Source organism: Diabrotica undecimpunctata, chromosome 8, assembly GCF_040954645.1.
Source record: "Diabrotica undecimpunctata isolate CICGRU chromosome 8, icDiaUnde3, whole genome shotgun sequence".
NCBI lineage: Eukaryota > Metazoa > Arthropoda > Insecta > Coleoptera > Chrysomelidae > Diabrotica > Diabrotica undecimpunctata.
The window spans coordinates 49,652,884-49,679,229 of NC_092810.1; the positions used below are offsets into that span (position 1 = coordinate 49,652,884).

The window sequence follows — 26,346 nt, forward strand, 5'->3', positions numbered from 1 at the left end:
TACATTTTACAGAAGTTAATCACACCTCCTCACATACCTTAAGCAGCTACCTATTTAATTTATTCAGGGCGAAATGAAAAATCTTGGAGTATCACGAGGAAATTTTATCCTAGCTGAATTCGTAAAAGAAATGAATTTACTTAAAGATGAAATATTTTAAAGACAATTCCAAGAAAGGTCAATTGTGAATATTGTTTTATTTGGATACATAGTCAGTTTCCTAAATAAAATATGTTGTACAAGTGCTTGATATAATAATAATACAACTTTATTCATCCTTGCAGATTATATACATAATATAGGACATGTCAAAGTAAAAGGAAACGTTAAAGATTACCTATACAATATAAACATACACATAAATATAGAAACAACATACAACATATCTAAGACATAAATTCCGAGACACTATAAAAACATGACTCGATGAGATAAGTCTTCAATTTATACTTAAATGCCCTATCATCATCTGTTTCACTTTTTAATTTGGATGGGAGCTGATTAAAAAACCTTACGCCGCTATAATTAGGGTTTTTTTCAAACATAGAAGTGTAATATTTAGGAGTCCTAAAGAAATCTTTTTTTCTGGTACGATAATTGTGTACATCTGAATTTGATTTTAATCTATTGATATTAGCTTTTGTATACAGAATACTTCTGTATATAAAAATTGAGGGAACAGTGAGTATTTGATATTTTCTAAAATGCTCTTTACACGTATGTCTATATGGTAAATTAAAAATCAAGCGAATTATGCGCTTTTGGGCTATAAAAACTTTCGAGACATTTGTTGCACTGCCCCATAGAAAAATATTATATGACAAATGTAAATAGATGATAGCGTAATAAACATTAAGTATCTGTTCCGTTGTAAATAAGTATTTAAGTTGCAAAAGAGCATAGTATCCAGAATTAATTTTCGAACATACATGATTAATATGTACCTCCCAGCTCATATTACTGTTTAGATGTAGTCCTAAAAACTTTGTAGTGTCAGATAAAGTGATAAAATCATTGTCGACTTTGACAGAGAAATTTTCCTTTATTGGAGTTTTTATATAAAATTGCATACATACTGTTTTACTCGAATTTACTATTAAGGAGTTTTTTTCGCACCAAGACGTAAACTCATGGGCTAAGGTATTGAGTTTTAACCTCAATTCCTCAGCTTTTTCTGCAGATGCCACCAAAGTCGTGTCATCAGCATACAAAAAAATATTTTCCGTACTCATATATTTAGGCATATCATTGGTAAAACAAAGAAATAACAAAGGACCCAGTATTGATCCTTGTGAACGCCAAGATCAACGCCATACAAATCTGATTGATAATGACCGACCTTGACATACATCTGTCGATATTCTAGATAGGATTGTAACCATTTTAAAAAATTACCTCGAAATCCAAGTCCGTTTAGTTTACAAATTGCTACATTTAAATTTATAGAGTCAAAAGCTTTAGTTAAATCAAAAAAGAGGGCTCCAACAAATTTCTTTTGATCTAATGAACTATAAATGAATTTAAAAAATGTTGTTGATGCACTCTCGGTTGATTTACCTGGAAGAAACCCATTTTGATATAAACTTATTATGTTACATTTTCTAAGAAATGACAACATCCTTTTATGAATGCATTTTTCAATAACCTTACACAAGACAGTTGGTACGGTAATTGGTCTATAATTTTCTAACATAGTTTTGTTTCCTTTTTTAAATATTGGGGAAACGATACCAATTTTCAAATCAGTGGGAAAAATACCCTTCTCTACAGATTTATTTATTAAATCATTTAACGGTTGAATAATGTACACGCTCATATTATGTTTAACTAGCTTTGTGGAAATGCAATCAATACCCACTGACTTTACATTTTATAAGGATAAAACAGCTTCGGCAACATCGCTATAGTCAATAGGATAGAAGAAGAATGTTTGGTCAACATTTAAGGTCCTATAGTTTTTAAATTGTGAATTTCCATATTTGGCATTTAATACATTTTTTGAAAATGATGAAAAGAATACACCGAAAGCATTTGCTATCTCTTTTTTATCGTTTATGAAACTTCCTAAGTGTTCGATTTTTTCTATGTTTTTATACTGTCCTTTTTTCCAGTTTTGATATTAACTGTTTTCCAAATAAATTTTTGCTTTTGATGGTTATTTTTGTTGTGAAAAGTATTCTGGAAACAATGCTTCTTTACATAAGTATATAAGTATAGAATATAATGAAAAAATTGTAGCTTGTTTATGTTAATATGTTTTAACTGATGCTTAAAGCTTGTTATAATTTGTTGACCTGTTCAGTGCAATTGTAACCCTTAGGAAACTTTTATGAATGTTCTGCCTGAACTGACATCAGATTAAATTAAACAAAAAATAATACAAATTTCTCACTTAACATTAAAATTAGGCTATCAAGACAGACAATTGAATATTCAGAGAAATATGGGATAAAACAATACTAAAATCTTAACGATCCGTTACTAGCGCCAATTTTCTGTGATTTGTGATTTATTTTGAAAATTGTATACAATTATCTTGTATTGTATTCAACTATCTATTATTTACTGAATATATGATCATATAATTTTATAGATATGCGTTTGTTCCAACATTATATTACTTTAATGAAAAGTTAGCTAGTTTTCATAGTGATCCATTAAAATCATCGATCAAAAAGACAAAAGAGAATCTAATCGTTATTAAAAGGAGACCAAAAAAGTGGCCTCTGATGGCGGACATATCCGGAAATGCGAATGCGCCAAATTTAAATTTCATGACACTTCACAATAATCATACAGTGGTGTAGGGGTTCTAATTTATCTATTTATTTGTTATATTACATAATATTAATATTACATAATATTGAAACATAATACATTTAAAATACTTTTTTTAACACTAGAACACAATAAAGTTTTAATTAAATAATAACAATAATAGTCTAAAATGTGAAACAATTGTTAAAAAACTTTAATACAAATACAAATAATCTTTCATGTGACAGTTGGGACAAACAATAACATCAGCAATAACATAACCCAACTAAATTTATTTTCTTAAACACGGAAAGAGTCTCTCTTTCCTTGTTTAATGTGGCCTCTCAAGATGGCACTTCCTGTCTAACAATATTTTTGCCCCCACTACCTTTGCATTCCCTCTTTTCTCTTTTTGCTCGATGATTAATATATACAAAAAACTTATTGAATATTGTTAAATTTGTTTACTAGAAACTTAAAAAAATTAATTCAATACACAACAAAACAAAAATTAAGAGTAATTGTAACAAAAAATTAGAAATATTGAATAACATTTTCTTAAAATAAATTCCACAAAGGTGTAATATGTTCCAAACACAGATATTTTGTACATATTTGGCAAAAATATTTTGGTTTCCTGTTTTTCCACTAATCACAAATAGCACAGCGGCCTTAAGTCTTGGGTGTTATAACTGGTACTTGTTAGTAACATCGAGAGCTGCAGTAAAAAGTCTTTACGTGGTGTTTTAGATTCAACAAAAACATTCAACATACTAAAAAAAGGAACCATATGCCATCGTCTTGTGATACGGGCGCAATTATGTTGCGAGCATAATTTATCCACCACATATTCTCCGCTCTTCGTCTCATTATATGTAATTATTATCTCAGGTTTATTTGTGGTAGGATCAGTATCATCTCCATGGTGCATTGTAGAGATGAGTAGGACTTTTCAATTATTTTTTTGATAATGCGAAACTAAGGTGATTCCGTAGTAAAAACCAAACATTGAAGAGCCAATGCATCGGCCATTATTTTGTACAAATCCTAATGGCAACTGTTTTTCTTTAATTGTACCCACTAAAGTTAACTTTTTTGATTTAAGGGTATAAGCTAGAGGCACACTATACAATCAATTATCCAGAGTAACATTCCTATTACTCCCATAAATATGTTCACAAAGTCTTTCCACTACGTCTTGCGGCGCTGTACTAACTTGAAAAGGGCCATTTGGTTGTTTTCCGACGTACACTTCTAAATAGCTGGTATACAACTGTTTGCATCAGAAATAGCAACAATTTTTATGCTATATTTATTCTTCTTGCTATCAATGTACTGCCTGAAACAGCATTTTCCTCGAAAAGCTTCTAGTCTCTCGCCAATGGTAACATAAGCAGAATGAAAATAGCATTTTTTAATGTTGCTGTTAAATTTTTCTAGCAATGCTTATTTACTTGTATTCTTTTATTTATTGTGTGAATGTTATCAAATTGCAAAAGAAATTGAAATATAGGCTTACTCATTACAAGCCAAAAAGTTTTAATGTCAGTGCCATCTGTTCTCCAGAGATTCCTTAAATTCACCTTCCAATAAAGGTGAATTTTAGGAAATTTAGGTAAATCCTCCTAAATTCACTGGAAGCAAACCTTCCACTGTGGTTTGCTTTTGTAGTACCAGCAAGATAAACAAGACCAATTCGGGTTTTAATTTCAGTAATATCGGTTGGTTTCGCATCTCTTTGTCTGCTGTAAGCATTTGTAACATTCTCAATTTTTATATTTGTATAGTCAACAACTAGAATGATTATTTCTTCGTCAAAAATGCAATTCCAGATGTCAATAAGCATTGATTGAGCTTTAACAAATTCTTTTATAGCTGGCAATCGTACAAATATATTTGTACTGCGTGTTATTACATTTTTCGGTGGACAATGTTTTTTCCACTTTGCTAATTTATCTTTACCTATAAAGTATGGCTCCCTTCTGAAACTAACATTTTCTCTCTCTATTTGACCATCTTAAAATTTTTGTTCAGTATTACTAAGATCGTTCTTCTACATGTTCAAGTTCATTTTGTTCATCACCTTTTTCATACATTTCCTTGTCGGTCGGTACTTCCTCAAATAATTTTATTAATCTTTGTTTCCATTTTTTATAGTCCATATGTGTATACCTATAAATATACAAATATATAAAAATTGAAAATAATAAAAATAACTTATATCACCATACAGAGTAAAACTTTCGATGTCTGATCCAAAGCACAAAAATGTGTGCACAATATTCGCTCTCGGTAAACCGGACTCTGTTGCCAATAATAAAATTAAAATGCTCTTTTTAACACTGCACATATACTTCACCCACAGTTGAGAGACGACTGAAGAGGTATATGGAGCAGCAATTCCAAATCCCGACTACAATCAGAGTTACTGGAAACTATTTACAGAGCCGCTCTGACACGCGAGTAACGGAAGGTTCATAATGGATTGTCTTTGTTTGTCTGGATCAACCATCTTAAGGAACATTGTACGTTACTGTGACAAATTTTACGTTTATATTTGAAAAGTTAAAAGTTAAACGGTCTGTGACACCATAGTGACTACTCGTGGTTTTTTTACTTCCTTAATTTATTTATAAAGGTATTTATCATTGAATACAGTTGTTTTTACCTGATATATTCATTTAAAATTTATTATAGATATAAGTTATTACGTAAAATAGCATTAGAGGTTAAAAAAGTTGATGAAAGTGGTGATGACGGATAGTGAAGAAGCAGCCTATAACTAGTCCGATGTTGAAGAATCAGACCACGAGGAATAAGATCTGAAAGAAAGTGGATCTGAGCAAGATATTACTGATAGGGATAAAGACGATATTCCAAAGAGCAAAAGATGATCGTTCATTGGACAGAATGAGGTAATACATTGGAGAAAACGCTTATCGGTTGCTAACACTATGTTGCTATGAATCAGAGCACATAATATTATTATTATAAACATTTTTCGTGCTCTGTGGGGATACTGTACTTAGACGGAGTTTATCACGTAAACCGTCTGAAAGTTGAAAGTATGTAGAAAATTAATGAGTCAGGTATAGAGTTATTTTGTCAGCTTGTTTTTACAGCAAGATATTTACGGTTGGATGACATGAATTCTCGTGAAAAAAAAATCTCAATAGATAAGCTGGCTCCTATACAAACTCTATAATTGTGTAACTAATTTTCGAAAAGGTTACAGTCATTTCATCCAAAAAACCTACAAATCCTACAGAAACTTTTTATTTCAAACGCTTATCCAACACCATTAGTGAATAAGATTTTGTTTAATACTATCCATAACGAAGATACCTCACCTTCTTTCGCGACTAACAATATTGATCCTGATGTCTAAGTGGGAACCCAGTCTCGGATACTCCTCTCAACAAATATTTTTCATTACCATATTTCAGAGATATCACTCCGGGGTTAACAAGGATTCTAAAAAGTATTGAAAATAGCTTTGGTAATAATAATAACAACATTAAACTTAATGTGGCTTGTAGATCAGCCCTAACAATTAATAATCTTTATTCTAAGATAAAAGATAAGACTCCCCTAAATAGGCTTAGTAACATTGTCTACAACATTCCATGCCTCTCTTGCAGCAATTCCTACATCGGCCCCAAACATCTCAATTATTGAAATCACGTATTACACTACACAAAAGTGATTCTCGACTTCCCCTGACCGCTGTGCATTAGCCAAACATGTCCATTCCACTAGTCATCTCATGGACTATACTAACACTACAATTCTCCACCGTGAGAACAATAAATCTAAAAGAGAGTTCATTGAAATGTCTTATATTTTCCTTAACGATTTCTCCATCAATGTTAAGAGTGGCATTAAGAATCTAAGCGATATATACCACTTCTTACTTAAATCAGATACCAAGAACAATACAACATCACAGATAACTAACTTGACTGATATATCCATTAACAACTAACCTACTTTAATAATTAATTTTCATTAACTAAAAAAATATCATTCCCTTGCTTTTCTTAGATACATCTCAATAAGATATTATTATAATAATACATGAACAATATAATATAATTAAAAAAGAAAATCTAAAATAATATTTCCCTATACTGGGATTTAATTTCATTCGGTTTTACCAATGAACCTTAACGACATAAAGATTCAAAAGAACTACTTGAATTCTCAGCACATGCGTTCTGGTTAGAATCTCACATTTAAACTTTCTAACAATCAAAAATTTAGTTATTGTCGACAATTCAAAGAATTACCTCCTTTTAACTGTAGTTACATTGGGTTTTTCGATTAACCTTGGGTAAACCTTTGCGTTTTAAGATCAAAGCTACCATACATTTCCAACGTTAAAAAAACTTTTTTTGCACATAGTAACAAAAAACACCACTATGTTGTTACTAGCAAAGTTTTTAAACATTCTAACTCTACAATTCTAAGTTACGGTAAGATCAATAATGTTTTTAATAGATAATATATGGTAGCTAATTATAATTTATTCTCTTTCAGACCTGAAGAAGCCAAATTAATTCTCTTTGGCGAAAACGTTCGGCGAAACAATTGATACTCATTAGAGTCTTTCTTGCAGATTTTCCCAATATTTAAGAGTTTACTATTTAACTTATCTGCAAAGATTAAATTTCTTTTATAGGTATATATATATATATATATATATATATATATATATACATATATATATATATATATATATATATATATATATATATATATATATATATATATATATATATATATATATATTGATACGATTAGGGTTTATAGAAAATAATTTATAAGTTATATACTACATAATATTAGATATTTGATTATTTTAAATAAGTTATATATTAGAGAAATTTATAAAAATATATTTATGTGAGGGCATTTTAAGAAATTAGCATATAATAATTGTAAAAAGTTGTATTTTAGTAATTATAATGTGGTAAATAGATTTAAGTGAGCCATGTGCCTAGGCAACCAACTATACAGTAAGTAATTTGACAGATAGAAATTAATCATAAGGGAATATTAAGTGGGGTTATAAGAATATATTGTTTGAAATGTGTATTTTATTAAATTAGAGTGTTAGTTACTAATTTAAATGTTTATTCTGATCTGAAAAGCCTAAATGTAAACAAAATTATTAATAGAAAAGAATGGAATTCTCTGGATCTCCGGAGATGGCCATGTTTGCGAAATGGTTTGTTCCAGAAAATTCAGATAAGTATTTAATAGAACAAATTAGAACATGATATCTTACGAGATGGTTCTAGAAATCCAAAAACATATAAATACCCGTGATTTGGATTCAAGATGGCAGTTTTTGGCAGTTTTTTGGAAGTTTTTAGTCAGAAGTCAGGCCAGTTTATTATGAAAGTTATTAGACACATTTAGTGAAGTAAATTGTTTAGAATTTTCAAGAAGTCAGTCAGAAAAGTTTAGTAAGAAATATGAAAGATTATTTGGAGTCAGAGAATCAGGTACAAATAGTCAAATTGTTTAATATAGTGAGTTAAATGAAGATTAAAAATTATGCATATAATTAATGCACATTTATAATTATACACAAATAATTATTGAAGATTATAAAAGTATATTGGAAGAAATTAAATTATATTATGGTTGGAGATTAGTATAAATCAACTTATAATAATTGGATATTGGTATATTGAAAAGAAGATAAATATAAATGCTGTTTGCTGGTTTGGTTGGTGGTGTATAAATGCTGGTGAAGAAAACTATATCTTAAATTGGTAGAAGCTGATAATTGGAAAAAGTAATTTCACAAAAAACAAGGATAACTGAAGTACGAAGACATTCAGTGGTGATTAGAATCTATATACTTAGTGGAAAACAGTTCATTTAGGCATTCAGTGAAAGAAAGGTACAAAATTTTGTTAATATAATTTAGTTAGTGTCATAACAATTTCAATTTTGAAGATAGTTTGTTTAAAGTTTACATTGTCTATAGAATTTAATTAGTTTTATAAGAATATCAATTTAAAGATAGTTTATTTTAAATTTACATTGGCTAGGTTAGATATATATGTGTGTTTCATAATAGTTATAATAAAGATAATTTAAAAAAGTACTTACAAGCTAATTCTTTGAGAACCGCGATAAAAACCCTATATATATTATATTATTAAAAATACTCATTGCTCATCATTCAAACAAAAAACACATCATAACAATTTGGCACCCAACGCGGTGGCTCTCTATTTAAAAGAATTAGTTTGGGAAGATAAGTGCTCTCATATAATTAAATTAATTATCAGTAGAAAGAAAAAGTATAGATTTTAATTTTAATTATATTTGAACAAGTAAAGTCTCAAAATGTCTCAAGGAAAGAAAGGTACAAGAAGCAAAAAGAATGAAGAAGATGTGTTAGTAGAAACACAACCTATACAAGAGGAGAGTTTAGTTCAAGTTCCACAAGATACTGCAGAAATGAATCCAGAAAGAGAGGAAAATGTCAATATGGCAGCTTTGATGTCATTAATGATGCAGATGAACAAGACAATAGAAGAGAATTCAAAAGAAGTCAAAGAAGACATGAAAAAAATGGAACAGAAAATGGAAGAGAATACGAAGAAAATGGAAGAGAATACGAAAAAAATGGAAGAGAACATGAAAAAAATGGAAGAGAATTATAGAAAATTAGAAAAGAAAATAGAAGATAATAATAATAAAATTATAAAGCAAATAGAAAAACAAATGGATAAAAAACTTGAAGCTGCAGAGAAAAAAGTAGCAAATGAAATAAAAAGTATACGGAATGACTACAAGAAAAGGATAGACAATGAGAGGACAGAAGTAAAGAGGATTATTCAAGATAATAAGATAGATATAGAACAGAAAATAGAGTTACAGAAATGTAACTTAGAAGTAAAAATTAACGAAGACAGGAGAAACACAGAAGAAAAATTAGACGATATACAACAAAATATCCAAATAAATTGTAATCAAATAAGAAATGTGGAACAGAGAATAGATGATATTTCACAAATGAGAGACATAGGGAGACCTTACTTAAATTTAACAAATGAGACTGGGATTAAATTCTCTGGTAATATAAAAAATTTGCATCCTAGAGTATACATAAATAGTTTAAAACATAAATTAAGATTTGTGAATAATATTAATGATATTAAAGATTATATTAGAATGACATTAAATGACAATGCAGCAACTTGGTTTGCTAGTATTGAGAATGATTTAGATAATTTTCAAACATTTGAAAATAAATTTTTAAATTATTATTGGGGTGAATTAGAGCAAGCCAAGTTTAGAGAAATTCTATATTTTGGAAAGTATAATCACAATTTAAAATCAAATATGGTAGATTATGCATTAAAACTGATAACAGTTGCAAAATATTTAGAACCACCACTTAGAGAGGATGAAACAGTCTTAAATGTATCTAGACATTTTGATGCTGATGTTGTCCAAACAGTAACTGTACAAAATATTCAAACAATAGATAGTTTTATTAATTTTATTCAAAGAATACAAAGAGGCAATATGACAAGTAATAATAACAACAGAAAAAACAATAATAACTTTCAATATAATAAAAATGATATTCAACAATATAGTATTCAACAAAATTTTAATAATAATAACAGTAATCCAAATAGACAGAACTTTAATAATAATACTAGTTATAATAGACAAAATTTTAATAATAATACTAATTATAATAGACAACATTTTAATGACAGTACTAATAATAATAGACAAGATTTTAATAATAGAAGAAATACAGAGCGACCTAACTATAACAGACAGATAAATTGTGTTCGAAGGAATAGAAGCTGCGAAGACAGGGAACGAAATAGTACAAGGCAAGAAAATGTGAGTAGAAGTCATAGTAGGGAAAGACATAGTACATCAGATCCAAGTGGTCAGATACAATCTGACAATTCTAATAATCAAAATTTTGTGCAGTAAACTTTCTGAATTACAAGTTAGGCCATTGCTATTATGAAAAACCTTCTGAATTTATTTCTTTAGATGAAGAGAAAATTATTGAATCTATTAATTTAATTTATATAAATGCTTTGGCCAAAAATAAAATGATTAAAATTATGATAGATACTGGTTCAGAAAGTACTTTAGTCTCGGAGAATTTTATTTTTAATACATTAAAACTATCAGATATAATAAAGATTCCAAAAATTAAAATTATTGGTGCAAATAATAAGAAGTTGGGTGAAATTGATAAACTAGCCAATTTTAAAATTAATATTCTTAATAAAGAAATTAATATGCAAGGATTTATTGTCAAGGATTTATGTGTTGATATAATAATGGGAAATGATGAATTGGAAAAGAAGAAAGTAAAGATAGATTTTGAAAAAAAAAATGGTAACTTTGGAAGGGCAAATAATTAAATTTATGCAGAAAGATGAGGTGGAAGAAGGAATAAGAGTTGATAGGATATTATTAAAAGAAAATAATGATGTTTATGAAGAAGAAATGTATTTTGATGATAGGGAAATGTCCCAAAAGAATGTAAAGAATAATGGTAGTGAATATTTAAGGAATGGAAATTTTAAGCAGATGGATGCCTACGAGGCGGAGTGCGTAAAATTGGAAGCAAGGAATAATGAGTACATATTGAAGAATAATGTGATTTGTAAAGAAGAAGATATGATGAAAGTTTTAAATTGCCCTGAAGAATATAAATCAATAGTCATTTCCATATTGCAGCAACACAAGGGACTTGTCAATAAAGAAAATAGAATTGCACAAAATTATATCCATAGTATAAAAGTTAAAGAAGAAAAAGATTTTAAAACAAAATCATACCCAATACCATATAAATACAGAGAAGAAGTAAACAAAACAATTAATAATATGTTAGAAGATGGAATCATTGAGAAAGCAGACACACGTTTTATAAATCCCATAGTAGTAGTACGAAAAAGATCAGGTGAAATCAGGTTATGTTTGGATGCAAGGAATATTAACAAGATTACTGAAAAGCAATTTGAAGCACCAATCAGTATAGATGGAATATTAGGAAGAATTACAGGAATGTCATTTTTCACTAAAATCGATTTACAGCATAGTTTCTGGTTAATACCTCTAGAAAGAAAAAGTAGACAGTATACAGGATTTCAGATAGATGGAGTAGTATATCAATTCAAAGTAGTACCATTTGGACTTCAATCATCTTGCAGTGCTCTATGTAGATGTCTTTATGATATTTTGGATCAATATGAACATTTTGTAATTCACTACATTGATGATATATTAATTTTTTCTAAAACGGCTGAAGATCATGAGAAACACCTAAAAATTATAATAAATAGATTAGACAAAGTTGGACTAAAAATAAATCAAGAAAAATGTACATTTTTTCAAAAAGAAGTCATATATCTAGGTTATAAACTTAACACTAAGGGAATCGAAATGGATCCAGAACGGACACAAGTCATTCAGGAATATAAAACACCACACAATTTAAGAACTTTAAAAGGATTTATTGGAATAATTAATTATTATAAAAGGATGATACCAGATCTAAGTATAAAAGAACTTCCATTACTTGAACTACTGAGAAAAGGTGTAAAATGGAGATGGGATCAGAGAAGAGAACTAGCATTCCAAGAAATTAAAAACATTTTTCTGTCAAATTTGAAAATATACTATCCTGACTACACACAGCCATTCATATTAAGAACAGATGCATCAATAGAGAGATTATCAGGGGTATTATTGCAAATACATGATGGGGTCGAATACCCAATACAATTCATTTCAAGAATTACAAAGCCACATGAAAAGGGTTACTCAGTTTCAGAATTAGAACTAGCAAGTATAATACACTGTGTCACAAAATTAAGATTTTATTTGTTGGGTAATGAATTTACAATAGAAACAGATCACCAAGCTTTAACGTCTATATTAAATAACAAATATGGAAACAGTAGAATACATCGGTGGAGTCTAATACTTAGTGAATACTGCTTTGAAATCAAATACATTTCTGGAAAATCCAATATAGTGGCAGATGCTTTATCAAGGTTAGAAAATACATCACAAAAAGGGCAGCGAACAATAAAAATTGGATTAAATCAATTAGTAGAAAGTACTGGATTATATTCTAAAGAAGAAATTATAAGAGATCAGATCAATTTGAGTGAAAAACAAAAAGTCGTTAGGAAAGATGGGGTATATTATAAAATAATAAATGGCATAGAAGTATATGTAATAACTAGAACTTTAGCAAAGAAAATATTGAAAAATTTACATAACAATTATATGCATATTGGTTCAAGAAAGCTATGGATGCTATTTAGGGACAATTATTTTGCAAAGAATGACATAAGTATAGCAAAGGAAATTACTACCCAATGCCCAATATGTCAACTAAACAAAGAAAAGAATTTAAAAAAAAAAAAAAACTTACTGATAGATCCATTTCATAGATAGATGGTAGATTTCTTTGTTGTGAATAAATTTGACATCATACTTGTTGAATTTTGTACATATGGAAATTGTTTGGTACCCTAAAAATCATAATTTGGGGTTAGATACAGAATTGATTGTGTAAATGTCTTTATAAAAAGTGTAAAACTTACCAATTTATATTGATGAAAGTTATTTTGAATGGAAATAATTCCTAGATTTTGTCTATAAATAAACATAACACAACATAGATTATATTTTTAATTAAGGTTATATTTTATTCTCTCCATTTGACATGACAGTTTGACCATAGAAAAGCCGAACTGTGATCCGATGTTCTTTGCTTTGACATAGACAGCGAACAGGGATGTATTTAACACATTTTAAATAAAAAAAAAAAATTTAATTATTAATTTATTAAATTTAATAAGGTATGAGAAAATTAATATTTAAAAAAATAATAAGTAAATTATTTATTTTAAATATTATTTTGGGGTATTGATACGATTAGGGTTTATAGAAAATAATTTATAAGTTATATACTACATAATATTAGATATTTGATTATTTTAAATAAGTTATATATTAGAGAAATTTATAAAAATATATTTATGTGAGGGCATTTTAAGAAATTAGCATATAATAATTGTAAAAAGTTGTATTTTAGTAATTATAATGTGGTAAATAGATTTACGTGAGCCATGTGCCTAGGCAACCAACTATACAGTAAGTAATTTGACAGATAGAAATTAATCATAAGGGAATATTAAGTGGGGTTATAAGAATATATTGTTTGAAATGTGTATTTTATTAAATTAGAGTGTTAGTTACTAATTTAAATGTTTATTCTGATCTGAAAAGCCTAAATGTAAACAAAATTATTAATAGAAAAGAATGGAATTCTCTGGATCTCCGGAGATGGCCATGTTTGCGAAATGGTTTGTTCCAGAAAATTCAGATAAGTATTTAATAGAACAAATTAGAACATGATATCTTACGAGATGGTTCTAGAAATCCAAAAACATATAAATACCCGTGATTTGGATTCAAGATGGCAGTTTTTGGCAGTTTTTTGGAAGTTTTTAGTCAGAAGTCAGGCCAGTTTATTATGAAAGTTATTAGACACATTTAGTGAAGTAAATTGTTCAGAATTTTCAAGAAGTCAGTCAGAAAAGTTTAGTAAGAAATATGAAAGATTATTTGGAGTCAGAGAATCAGGTACAAATAGTCAAATTGTTTAATATAGTGAGTTAAATGAAGATTAAAAATTATGCATATAATTAATGCACATTTATAATTATACACAAATAATTATTGAAGATTATAAAAGTATATTGGAAGAAATTAAATTATATTATGGTTGGAGATTAGTATAAATCAACTTATAATAATTGGATATTGGTATATTGAAAAGAAGATAAATATAAATGCTGTTTGCTGGTTTGGTTGGTGGTGTATAAATGCTGGTGAAGAAAACTATATCTTAAATTGGTAGAAGCTGATAATTGGAAAAAGTAATTTCACAAAAAACAAGGATAACTGAAGTACGAAGACATTCAGTGGTGATTAGAATCTATATACTTAGTGGAAAACAGTTCATTTAGGCATTCAGTGAAAGAAAGGTACAAAATTTTGTTAATATAATTTAGTTAGTGTCATAACAATTTCAATTTTGAAGATAGTTTGTTTAAAGTTTACATTGTCTATAGAATTTAATTAGTTTTATAAGAATATCAATTTAAAGATAGTTTATTTTAAATTTACATTGGCTAGGTTAGATATATATGTGTGTTTCATAATAGTTATAATAAAGATAATTTAAAAAAGTACTTACAAGCTAATTCTTTGAGAACCGCGATAAAAACCCTATATATATATATTATATTATTAAAAATACTCATTGCTCATCATTCAAACAAAAAACACATCATAACAATATATTATATATATATATATATATATATATATATATATATATATATATATATATATATATATATATATATATATATATATATATATATATGTGTGTATATACATATTTATAGTAAAATGATAGATAATTTAGCTCAAGCAGTAAAAATAGAAACTTATTTTACTAAAGCCTTAACAAACAACACAATAAAAATTTTACCAAAGACACCTGAATCTTACAGAAAACTAATACATCACGTACGAGAGGAAAATATCGTCCACCATACATACGAATCTAAGGAAGACAGAGCATAAAGAGCAGTTATTCGAGATCTACATCACTCCTTTCCGATAGATAAAATAAAATCGGAAATACAGAAAAGGGGTCATAAGGTGAGGAACGATACAAATAATTGATGGATTCGACCGTTACTTGATGGAAATTCATTTTATGTAACAATAAAACACTGAAAACTTTGTTTTCAAAACTTCCACAAATTTTTATTTTAAATTATTATTACTACAGCTGTTTCGGCTGATTGCCTTTCTCAAGTGATCTGTTTTTTGGCATGGGTTTACACTTTATAGTCTCTAATGAAATAAGTTGAGGAGGGGAGAACTGTTTGTCTCAAGCTGGTCATTCAGAATTATAGCCATTTCAATTAAAAATAAATCAATAGAAAACAACATAGTGTTTACAAAAGCAGACAAAGGTAACACTACTATTGCTATAGATAAAATAGAATATAATAACAAAACAATAGAATTTTTAAATAATCAAAACATCAAAACGTTACACAAAGATCCAACAGAAAAGTATTAAAAACAAATTAAGCTAGCGTTAGAAAATTCAAAATCAATAGTAAATCCAATAGAACAGAAATACCTCAGTATCATGAACCCACAGCCTCCTAAATTATACTCTTTCATTAAACTACACAAACCGCATCACCCAATAAGACCGGTAGTGTCTTTTTATACAGCTCCGTCATATAAACTTTCAAAAAAACTGTTAGAGATTATTTTAGATCACACTAAATTTTCACCTAAATTTACCATAAAAAATACAATAGAACTAGTTAATAAAATACAACATTTTCAGTTACCTAACAACTCCAGATTAATTTCATTTGACGTAAAAAATCTTTTTCCTAGTATCCCTCCAACAGAAACTTTTATTCTAGTAAAAAACCTTTTAGACCAAAATAATACAAATCCAATCATTACATCTGAAATTTTACATCTTCTTGAAGTTTGCATAAACCAGGACTACTTTGAATTTAATAATGAATTATATACAAATAACAGTGCAGGACTTATAATGGGCAATCCTCTAAGCCCATTGCTATCAGATATTTTTATGGATCATCTAGAGACAAAGATTTCAAAACATCCCATATTCAAACAGTTTTTATATTGGTGGAGATACGTAGACGACGTACTGGTATGTTTCACAGGAACTAACAGGCAACTCGACCAATTTCTATCTTATATTAATTCTCTTCATAGTAATATTGAATTTACAATAGAAACAGAACAAAATCAATCCATAAATTTTTTAGATTTAAAAATTACCAGACTTAAAAACAAACATGACTTCTCCATATTTCATAAACCTACCCATACTGACACGACTATTCACAATTCATCATCCCATCCCACACAACATAAACTGGCAGCCTATCATAGTATGTTACACAGATTAACAGCAATTCCTATGTCAAAATACAATTTTGAGACAGAATTAAATATCATTAAACAAATAGCAGTAAACAATGGATACAACGAACAAACAATTAATAAAATGTTAAATCAAAAACTACACAAGAAAGCCCTGCCTTCTGCTCGATTACATATACAGGCAAAATATCAACAAAAATAGCCAAACACATAAAAAAGAAAGGAATAACACCAGCTTTCAGAACAAATAATAACCTAGGCAAATATATTAAAAACAATAAGAGCCAACATAAGAAACACTTACACAGTGGTGTGTACAAACTTAAATGTGGCGACTGCCCAAAAACTTACATTGGTCAAACAGGTAGAAATTTTAATAAACGAATAGCAGAACATAAAAGGGCTTTCAATAATAGAAAAACAGATTCTACATACGCACTTCACCTTCTAGATCATAATCATTCTTTTGATGACGAATTTAAAATTCTACACATTCAAAATAAAGGCCTTAAGCTATCTTTGTTAGAATCTATGGAGATCAACAAATTAAAAAACACAGATATAATTCTGAATGACCAGCTTGAGACAAACAGTTCTCCCCTCCTCAACTTATTTCATTAGAGACTATAAAGTGTAAACCCATGCCAAAAACAGATCACTTGAGAAAGGCAATCAGCCGAAACAGCTGTAGTGATAATAATTTAAAATAAAAATTTGTGGAAGTTTTGAAAACAAAGTTTTCAGTGTTTTATTGTTACAACGTTACAAATGTCCGACACAAGTTGAGTCGTGAAGAGGTGGAGTCTTTTCGGTTCTTAAATTCTTCAGGGTATTAAAGAATAACTTTTCTTTAGAGTGGTAGTCTTCTTTCATCTTTTTTCCGAATTCTTCCCAACTTCTCCGTTTCGCTGCTAGTACCATATCTTTGACTTTGATGATTTGCTGTTTGTATATTTGGTAGTTGTCTGCAGTTCCGTTTCTTAAATAATTTTTCAAGCTATCTTCTTGGACTTCATTTCTGCTTCTATTTCATTGTTCGACAAGTTTGTACACTTTTTGCTTCTGTTATTTCTTGGTATTCCGCATGCTTGTTTATCACCGTTTAGGAGTGCTTTTTTCTGTATTTGTCAATTTTGGTCTAAGTCACAGTCATGTTCAGTGTGCTCTGTTAGGTAATTTTTAACGTAGTTTTTAAACTTGTATGCTATCTCCGTTAAAGATATTTTTTTAAGTACATTATATATATATATATATGCGTATATATATATATATATATATATATATATATATATATATATATATATATACAATGTTCTAAAAAAAAGATCTTTAACGGAAGCTGTTAGTCACTGTTCTTTTTTCCAGAGGTATCAGTGTGGCAACAATTGTGGCAACATTTTTCAAAATAAATGTCTCAAATAAATTCAAACTTCGTTGTAGACAATACTTTTAAGATGCCTTCATGAAACATTATTGATAGACACTTAATAGTTAAGAATTCAAATTAATTATGCTGACATTTTAATGTACTAAAACTTATCGTGAATACGTCGGTTGTTACAGCTGGCCAATTGTACGGAGAGCTATCAAAATATTGTGAACCGATATTATTTTGATTTTCTTATTAGTAAACGGCGTATTGGATATGTACCTCGTACAATTAGTAGAGCACGTTACATTTTTTATTAATTACCCTCACCAATTCCATGTCAGGATATAGTCAGCAGTCGAAGTCAATAATAATTATTTCCTTATTACAGTTTATTTTATTTGCAAATCCAAATTATATACTCTTATTTTAATTTGAATCTTTAGTTGATAGACCATATTCTAGCTTACCTTAAAACTGCTAATAGGTGAACCGGAAGAAAGCATATAGCAAACATGATGACCACTGCGAGTAACATTTTAGCTGCCTTTCGTCTAGATCTTAGTTGTCCTTCTGTACTGGTATTCATATTCATTGCAAAAGTATTCAGTTGTCCTCCACCGCTGCTATGTCTACCACCTGCCAAATCTGTAACAAAAGTGCATGTTTTAAGACTCAATAATAACGACTGTATAGTAATACAGTAATACAGGAACTGTTTTAAGTCGAATCACGATGCATCAAAAACCTCCAAAACTTGAAAAAATATTTTGTTTTCTCCCTTTTAAGCAGCAATATCTCTATTACTCCCAATTTTAAACCCCTCTTCGGCGAAATAGTCAGAGAGTACTCGCAAACCATTATTGTACTTTTTTCTCTATAACTTTAAAAACAAATTTTTGCAACTTTTAGATTTCGATTGTATGAATGTTATACCATGAAGTAGGTATATTAGTACATGAATGTACCTTTTTATTAAAAAAAAAAAAAATAAGTCAGCTACCTTAAAAATTTTCCGACAATAAGTATTCAGTCGTCAGAGATTTGACCCCTAAAAAGCATACGAACAAGCTGAATTTTGCCAAGGATATCCATTTTGAGACTCCAAAAAAGATACTAAACGTTTACCACTTTAACCCCTGGGCTTAATCCTAAAAACTCCTGGAAGGGGGGTAAAAACCCAAAAAAATTTTGAACAAAAATCTTAATTAGCACTTTTTGCGTAGAACAAACTGTTTTCTCAGGGCGATGTTGAATGTCAGTTGAGTGGCCGAAATCAATGTTAAATAAAATTTGTATTAACTTAAGGGTAAAAAATCGATATCTCTTGATCAAAGTATCCTATCGACAAAAATTAGAATGCGTTTTAAAGGTAAAGAGTGCAAATTTCGTTTCCAAGTTTTGTGTTTTGCCGCAAATAATGTCAGTTTCTATAAAGCTGATCATAAATAAACTTTGAGCGATTTTTGCCATTTTTACGATTCTTGTGAGATCAATAAAATGTATTACTTTCATTGACCGGTCGTAGTCAAATTTTTATTGCTGGATACGTCTTCAATACCTAGAACATGAAGATTTGATTCTTCTGGCAACAAATATAAGGCATTTTAAGTATGACTAAAAACACAAAATTTAAACTTTCACATTACAAATGATCGCACGTCATGTCACTGGAAATGCCTTTAAGAAGAAGACAGTTTTGGGTGTAATTCATAGCAGAAGTACTTTTGAAAAACGTACAAGTATAATAATTAAAAAAGAGCAGTTTCAAATCTTTAAGATCGTTTGTAATGCAATTCAGTCAATGAAAGGGATACATTAAATTGATCTCATGAGAATAATAAAAAATGCCAAAATCGCTTCACGTTTATTTATTTTGCACCTTTATAAAAACTGAGTTAATTTTCGGCAAAATACAAAAATTGTTTACGAAAGCTAAACTTTTTACCTCTAAAGCGGATTTTGATTCTGGTCGATAAGATACTCGAATCAAAAGATATTGAGTTTTTACCGTCTAGCTGATGAAAATATTATTGAGCATTGATTTCACGAGCATAACTGACATTCAAAATCGCCGATCGCTTTAATCGTTGTTTCTGAGCGAACGATTTATTCTACACAAAAATTGCTAATAAACGTTTTTGTTCAAAACTATCTTAGCGACATTTTTTATTTAAAACATTTTTTTCTATGGCATAGTGATTCTTGATAAATCGATTTTTTCCGTTTCCCCCCTCTACGTGAGGGGTTTTAGAGGAAAGCCCGGGGGTATACTTGGTAAACTTTATTGCATCTTTTTTAGCGTCCTAAAATTGACATTTTTGGCCAAATTCAGTGTTCAGTGGCATTTTCGTCTCTGATGAATGGAGTAGTAAACCATTTTACAATATTTTTTAACTCAACCACTTGAAAGTTATAACCTCTATAGTTCGAAGAAAAATAAGTTACGGACTTTAAGTAGGTATTTGCTAAAAATGTAAGTACAGGATTGTTTCTTAGAAAACAATTTAAGAGTATACAATAAATATCATTACCATTTAAGAAATTTATGGCTTACCAAATACTTACCATGTCGGGATAGTATTATGAGGTTTTTTCCTGGTTTCCCCTCATAATCTACTAGGAAATCACTAACAGGAGATTTTTACTGTCATGATGACATGTGTTTGTCTTTTTAAAGACGAATTACATGCTATGAGTTTTTATGACGGATATTCTCAAGTTAAAGTTGATTTCATGTAATCGAATAAACTATCTTACAAGTAAAGTCGTCCCAGGAACGCAACTTAACAATATTGGCAATATCATTTTAAAGTCGTCTACTTTTAAAATGTATAATGCATGTCTGAATTCTCAATATAAATGAGTCACATAAAATTAAAATATTAGAAGAATTTTTCACCAAGTAACAAAAAAAAAACAAAATTTGTTTAATCTACTAATGTTTATATTTTGAGAACGATTTCCGAAGTGGAAATTGAAACTTCAATAAACGTACTTTAACCTTTAATTGTGGCTTATTCCCATTTAAATAGTAATTACAAAAAGTGGTAAAGAAAAATACAGCATATACAAAGTATCAATTACATAATTAGGTGTACAATACATATTTTAAATATTGACGAATTGTGTTGCATTTTATTAAAAAACTTTATAGATTTTAAGAATTCTACCAAGTCAATTCTACCAATGCATTTAGATTCTACTTGAAGTTACTACTAGAAGTTCTACTACAGTCCTTTTATTGCTTTTTCAAGCTAGTGATATAGTCTTTCAACTAAGTATATTTGACAGTCGATCAAAATGTGCTTCACTGTCGCTTTACATTTACAAACGAAACACACTGATTCCTCTTCTCTTCTCTTCTCTTCTCTTCTCTTCTCTTCTCTTCTCTTCTCTTCTCTTCTCTTCTCTTCTCTTCTCTTCTCTTCTCTTCTCTTCTCTTCTCTTCTCTTCTCTTCTCTTCTCTTCTCTTCTCTTCTCTTCTCTTCTCTTCTCTTCTCTTCTCTTCTCTTCTCTTCTCTTCTCTTCTCTTCTCTTCTCTTCTCTTCTCTTCTCTTCTCTTCTCTTCTCTTTTCAAAAAGTGTTCATGTGTTGTAGCCGTATACTACTAATGCCGTGTACTAATATGAGATGTGTTATTAGGACTTGATGTTATCACTTTGAAGGCCAGAGAAGTTTCAGGGTAAAACGAGAGATTTTATTTCTATCAATTTAGTGTTGCTTCTATTCCATTGATTTTACCAAACACCATGCAATTTTGCTTTTTAGTAAAGTTTAAAATCTAAATTCATCGTTATATTTGCCACTGATGCGGCTGTACTGGTTACTGCGGACCTAGCTAGACTATCTGCCTTTTCGGTACTATCTATTCCAACGTGTGACGGTACCCAGAGGAACTCTACCTAATTGTTTTAGAATATACAGTATAAAATTAACTTAATGTGCTGTAATATTGAATGAGACTGATAAACCTGAGAAATTGATGTCAGATAGCTAAACAAAATCAGATATTATAAGAGATCTGGGAAGTATTTTTTCTAGAATAAAGATTAGAGCCTAAATTATGGCAAATAGTTGTAAAAATACTTATCTCAGGAGACAATTTATAGATGGAATGTTCATGTGTTGTATTTATGTATTTATAGTCTTAGAGGCGTCCGTGTATACAAGATGGTGATTTTTGTATTGTGTGAGAAGATGAAGAAAGTGAGTTTTAACAAATTTGGGGATCACATGTCATTATTTTCATTATATACTGTAAGGTTATGGTTGCAAAGCGGAGAGGGAACAACCCAAGGATAATATATATTTATTTTACAGGTATAATAAATGGAAAGTAGCTCAAGAGTAGAATATAATAAGTACTTATTAGCTCATTTGTATGACCCCTATTTCTTTTTTGATATACTTTCTGGAATCTGTTAGCCACAGCATGATAGAGAGCAGATTTTTAGGGTTAGATTTTATACTAGCGAAATACGACAGAGTTAAATATTTACTTCTTAGGGTTTAGGGTGGCTCTTCAACTTCGCAGAGGAGACTGCACATGACTAGTGCAATATGCTCCAAGAGGAAGTCTAATGGCTGAACTCTGAAAAATATCCAAAGTTTTGAGCAATGTTTGGTTTGCTGAGTTGTAAATAACACATCCGTAGTCGAGTTTTGATCTAATTAAAGCTCTCTATAAATATATTAGACTTGCAAAATCTGCTCCCCAATTTTTATAAATTATTATAATCCGATACAGATTTCATAGTGTTTAGTCCAACTTGGCACGATAGTCTTACCAAGTGTTTGTGACCTGTCCAGCTTAATTTTGAGTCCAGTTGCATCCCTGGGACTTTTATTTCTTTTGTATATTCTTTAGGAGAATTGTATAAAAATAGGTTTGGGAGATGTTGTAGCATTTATTTTCGTAAAAAATATATAATTTTTGCTTTTGTGGTGAAAAACTGAAGTCTAATATTGTTAGATCATGATTTTATCAACTTAAGAGCTGCAGCAATACGATTATGAGCAGATAATACGTTTTTATTTCTTACAATTACCAGATCATCAGCGTACAAATTTTTTTTTGACAATTGTGCCATTGCAGTACGACACAGCATTGTTAATCGCAATTAAAAATAGCGCTAATTTAAATTCAGACAAATAGTCATAGATTTGGACTTAGAAATATCTTTGCCGTAGAAAGCAAACCTGTGACCGTGAATCTTCCAATTGTGGAGTGTAGTTAAAATATTATAGTGTCATACTATATTAAAAGCCTTTTTTACATCAAAGATTATGGCTAAACATTCTTAATTGCATATAAATGCTACGTGAATTTCTGATTTCGATAGTATTAAGTTATCTAATGTTTATCTATTTTTCCTAAATTCACTTTGTTCGGGTGTAATAAGATGCTTATGTTCAATATACCACATAAGTCGTTTGGCAGTGACCTTTTCTAGCAACTTAAACATTGCATTCGTGAGAGATATTGGTCTATAGGATTCTGCTTCAAATTTAGGTTTCCCAGGTTTAAATATTGGAATTATAATCGATGAGTGCCATATTTGTGAAAATACCTTATTTATCCATATAATAATAAAAAGCTGCAATAACAGTTTTTATCCTACTAGTGGTGGTTTACTTCTATCGGAGTTAACGAGTTTCAATAAATTTGCAATGGCTAAACAAACTTTTGCCATGGCTCTTGCTTGCTTTTTTAAATAGTAGATCTACAGTAGCCCTTGTTTTTTTTTTTATTTTAAATGATCTTTAATAGTTTTATATAGTTTATACCTATTAAAAGCAGATTTAGATTCTCTTATTGCCTGTTTGCACGCATCGTTCCACCACAGTACAGATGAACGTTTTGGATGAAAAGCTGTTTTTGCAATGAACTAGATGTTTTCTTAATAATATCTTTCTCTAAGTCTATTATTTCTCTAAGATCCATAGATAGCTGATGAAGAAATCAATGTTAAAAACAATGTCCAGTTTGATTTCATTTATTTAAGGACCATTTGGTGATATGTGTATTGTACTTATAGTACAACAGATTGTTAACTAAGTTGGGAAAGTGATCATTTCCATACAGATCAGGTAAAGCTTCCCACGATAAACTAGGTTGCAAGGTTGGCTCACAAATTGACAAATCAAGTGCTGAAAACTCTCCTGTTGCTGCCTTATACCGGGTATTCCTGCCGTCATTAAGTAGATTTAAATCGAAATTATTTAGGATAGTTTCTATTTTTCTTCCCATTTGTTTAATTTTTTTTAACCCATAATAAATTGTGTGTACTAAAATCTCCCAGTATCTAGGTGTGGGAATCTGACTTAGAAGATTAGAAATGACTGCTATACTTGGATCAGAATTGTGAGCGATGTAAAGACTGCAGATGTTAACTTTTATTGGACCTACTAAGGATACCACTACAGCTTTTAGATTTGTTATCAGAGGAATACTGCAATGTTTATAGAAATTGTCGATAAAAATTGAAACTTCACCACTTTCTTGATTTGGCCTATTTTTCGATACGCTTGTGTAATTTCTTAAATTATGAACTTTGCTGTATTTAAAACGAGTTTCTTATAAATTAATTATGGAAGGAGAATTTTGAGCAATTATAAACTGTAACATCTCTAAACGAGTATAATACCCGTTCAAATTCCACTTTAGAATAAATTTTAATGTAAGCTTATGTAGAAGGTTCTATTGCATACGAATACTTTTAAAAAAGAGCTTTAAGTTTAGGAAAAATATTTAAGTATGTTTTATAGATTTCGAAAAACTCTTTGATATACTACCACCACACAAACTACTATTTCAATGTTTGGACTCTTTTACAATTTTATAATTTTTACAATTTTATAATTGTAAGAAATTGTAAAGAAATAACTTATTATCCTATTCTCATCAATATCTGAATTCTCAATAACTCATGATTACTTGTGTAAGATATACATATAATTAAATACACCAACTTTTATTTATATTAAAGATTTAAAATTACTATATGCATTTGTATGTATTATCTTAATAAATAAGATAGGCAATAATGCTAAAAATTATTCAAATTTTAATAATTATTGTCTAGCTTTGGTAGTATTTCTGGGTTCGGTATTTATGTTTACCTTGTTTATCAATTAAAATTTCTTATTTTTGATTAAATAAAGATTATAAATGCCTTTTATTAAAAAATTTAATGTAAAATGCACACTTTTTCAAATTATTCTTTTAAGACCATATTATCATTGAGCAAACAAATTTATACTGGCGTCGGACCGCTCAAGGACTAAAGTGCTTTTTTAATCACAGTTCCTGTGCAATCTGATGATAATAAAGCTAAAGTCTGGTATATCATACAACTTCATTATATTATAAACATAAGATTCGCTGTTGTTTATAATTGAACTTTATAAACCTTAGAGATGTGGTATTATATTTAATATTATTGGGCCAGATTAAATTGATTGTTGTGAAAATATCATGAGCGAGGCTTACGGTTGTTGCATGCCTTTTTTATTATTAACAAATTAGTTGTCCTTATATAAATATGTATTATTAGAAGAAAATATATGTTTATATTGAAAACGTTATCTCTTTTTAAAAAATTCTCCTTTACTATAGATAAAGCTGAACAAAAAGTAAACCAGTGAAAAATTACTTCAGAAGTATGTACTGCCGTGCTACGTAAAAGAGTTCTATCTAATGTGACTGGTAACCTTATTAGGCACTAGACTCAGTAAAACGCAAGTTTAATTTAAATAAAATTATATTCAAATAAATAACAAACAAAAAAAATCTACTTCTCTACAATACGTCAAATAAACAGATCAATCATCCTAATTACAACAAACAGGCTGTGGTCCCCACGATGATGTTGGTAAACGGAAAATGAATGTTGTTCGCATTTGGATGGATAGGACGAAGCAAGATCTTTAGTCAATACCCAAAATACATGTAACGGCCAATCAATACTGGATCAAAGCGAGTAGCGGTACGGAAGCGATTGATTAATACTCGATCGCAGGAACGGGAAAGGACGGTGTATTTTAATCACTACTCAAAAACCGATGTAAAATTATTATTATCCAGATTTAGCCATACGGCTCGCACTCAATTATTATATTATAACATTATCATTATACATGATACAAAAATTGTGAAACAATAAATAAATAAT

At 29.3% G+C, this 26,346-nt stretch overlaps 1 protein-coding gene across 1 annotated transcript in view; it reads right to left on the reverse strand.

Moving 5' to 3' along the window:
* Positions 1 to 26,346, reverse strand: part of LOC140447526 (orexin/Hypocretin receptor type 1-like) — a 1,044,614-nt gene that overhangs the window by 133,726 nt on the left and 884,542 nt on the right. The window contains exon 8 of the mRNA XM_072540227.1: positions 18,640 to 18,817. Coding sequence (XP_072396328.1) covers positions 18,640 to 18,817 — 178 coding nt within the window. The remainder of the gene's footprint in view (positions 1 to 18,639; positions 18,818 to 26,346) is intronic.